The sequence below is a fragment of the Peromyscus eremicus genome, chromosome 1 (assembly GCF_949786415.1).
Source record: "Peromyscus eremicus chromosome 1, PerEre_H2_v1, whole genome shotgun sequence".
In the NCBI taxonomy this organism is placed as follows: Eukaryota; Metazoa; Chordata; class Mammalia; order Rodentia; family Cricetidae; genus Peromyscus; species Peromyscus eremicus.
The window spans coordinates 96,257,174-96,259,779 of NC_081416.1; the positions used below are offsets into that span (position 1 = coordinate 96,257,174).

General features: G+C 43.4%; 1 protein-coding gene across 1 annotated transcript; it reads right to left on the reverse strand.

Annotated features, from left to right (window-relative positions):
* Window positions 1–748: 748 nt before the first annotated feature.
* Window positions 749–1,714, reverse strand: LOC131901038 (olfactory receptor 52D1). Its single transcript, XM_059252353.1, has one exon. It carries the CDS (start codon window positions 1,685–1,687, stop codon window positions 749–751), a length of 939 nt encoding a protein of 312 aa, XP_059108336.1. The 5' UTR covers window positions 1,688–1,714.
* Between the last annotated feature and the right edge of the window lie 892 nt (window positions 1,715–2,606).

Genomic DNA, 2,606 nt, shown 5'->3' on the forward strand with positions numbered 1-2,606 from the left:
GCCGTAATTGCTACCTGAAGAGGTGAAGTCGCAGAACTCAGATTCAAACTCATTTTAAGCTCATTTTTATTTTCCACTTGAACTCAGAGGATAGAGTCCCTTTCACAAAATCCAGAGTTTTCATAAGACTGGTAACTGACTTCTTTAGTAAGTAGTAGCCATATTTTTTTGGTTAGGGTTACTATTTCTGAGATGAAACACCATGATCAAAGCAACTTGGGGACAAATGGGTTTTTTTTCACTCACAGTTCCATATAACTGCTCATTATCAAAATCAGTGAGGGCAGGAACTCAAGCAGGGCAGGAGCTGATGCAGAGGCCATGGACAGGTGCTGCTTAACTGGCTTGCTCCCCATGGCTTGCTCAGCCTGCTTTCTTATAGAATCCAGGACCACCAGCCCAGGGATGGCACCACTCAAATGGGTTGGGACCTCCCCCATCAATCACTAATTAAGAAAAGCCAGATCTTATGGAGGCGTTTTCTCAACTGAGATTTCCTCCTTTTAGATGACTTTAGCTTGTGTCAAGTTGACATAAAATTAGCCAGGACACCACTTTTGAGAGAAAAGTGAAAATATAATTCTTCTTGACTACTCAGAATTCCTTTAAAAGTCCCAGAAAAAAAATAGTTTGTTTCATGTGAGCATTAAGTCTCCACTTCATCTGGCCAATCCTCTTCCTTTCAGAGATCTGATGACATAACACCAAGAGTATTTTATTTTTCTTATTTCCAACCCCTGCTCAGACTTCACACCAAGTCCTTCCCCAAGTGAAGCAGTCTTACAAGCCGACTCCGAATCTCCTTGGTTCTTGCTCCATAGATAATGGGATTGAGCACAGGAGGCACCAGGACATAGAGGTTAGCCAGGAAGATGTGCACATGCTTGGGAACTCGGTTGTGACCAAAGCGGTGCGTGAGGAAGGAAAAAAAAGCAGGTATATAGAAAACCAGAATGACACCAAGGTGAGAGCCACAGGTACTCAGAGCCTTGTGTTGAGCATCACGGGACGGAAGACGAAAGACAGCCCGGAGGATGAAGCCATAGGAGATGGCAATGAGGACTGAATCCAGGCCCATGGCCAGCAGAGCCACAGTCAGCCCATAGACAATGTTGACAGTGATGTTGGCACAGGCAAGCCTAGCAATGCCCATATGCTCACAGTATGTGTGAGCCATGACATGGTGACCACAGTAGGGCAGTCGCTTCAGCAAAAAGATGAAGGGGGACACAATAGCCACACTTCGAACTATCCCAGCAAAGACAATTTGGCCTATGACAGTATGATTGAGAATGGTTGTGTATCTTAGTGGGTTGCAGATGGCCACATATCGATCAAAGGCCATGGCAAGGAGGACTGAGGACTCTAGAGCATAGATAGAATGGACACAAAACATCTGGGCTAGGCATTCACCAAAGGAAATCTCATTAGCATGGAGCCACAGAATGGCCAGCATTTTTGGTACAGTGGTAGAGCTGAGAGCCAGGTCAGTGAGTGAGAGAAGGCAGAGGAAGAGGTACATGGGAGCATGCAGAGCACTCTCTGTCCCAATGACAAGGATGAGGGCAGCATTACCAAGCAGTGCTATCAGATACATGACACAGAAAGGGATGGCAATCCAGAGGTGGGCAAACTCCAGCCCTGGGATCCCTGTCAGGAAGAGGGTGGCTGGAAGACTGTCACTCATATTGGAGGCTGACGTTCTTCTTGGCACATGAAGGGCTCTATCCAAGGGGTGACGGCATGCCTGCCCTGTAATATTAGGTATCATGTTCATTCACATATTTGTAGGTTGAGAAAATTACCTTTCACTTGCTTAAAAGTTCTTTTAAGATTAATGTTTCCTATATTATTCACCAATGCTTACTCTTACATTCAACATGAGGTATGTATTTATGTTCCTTAATGAATACTTCCTGACTCATCTGGTGAAATGTCCTGTATATTATCTAGAGATTTTTAGCCCATTCCCTTGGATGGATATTTCTTACTTTTCCTTACCCATATCCCCTCTTCCACCATTTGCAATTTTCTTCTTCTATATATTTTTCTTATTTAAGTTTCCAGGGGTCTTCTGTCTCTATTATGCTTCTTAGCCATCTTTAAACTCTTGCCTATTCAATCTGGATTCTATGTTACTTGTAGGATTTAAACTTGGTTTCATATATCCATATTCTGAGTTGAGACTTTTCACCCAATGTCGATATTTAATTTTCTATCACTTCCAAAGAATCCACTTTATTCCATGTCACTTTCTAATGCTATGATAACTTTACTCAGTGTCTGAACTTTGGACCCTCTTCCTACTTGCATTGAGATTTCCAGTGATAACACTCATGGTTTTGGCTTGCCCTGGTACTGGTCTGTGATTGTGGAATCTGTCAAGCTGGAATCACTACACACCTTCTCCCCCTCTTTTTGCCCCAGTGTTATACCTGTGCAGGATTTCCAACTATTGTGAGAAATCTGCTATTCTGTCAGCATCTGTGGCTGAGAAGATGGGGACAGAGAGAATACAAACATAGTTTGTTTTTCTTGCTTCAAGAGACTGCGTGAAAGCATATTGAATTTGTTTCTCACTTGGTTTCACAATGGGGGCCCCCTTC

Excerpts from the sequence above, each read along its gene's own strand:
- LOC131901038 (XM_059252353.1), bottom strand. The coding sequence starts at position 1,687 with ATGAGTGACAGTCTTCCAGCCACCCTCTTCCTGACAGGGATCCCAGGG.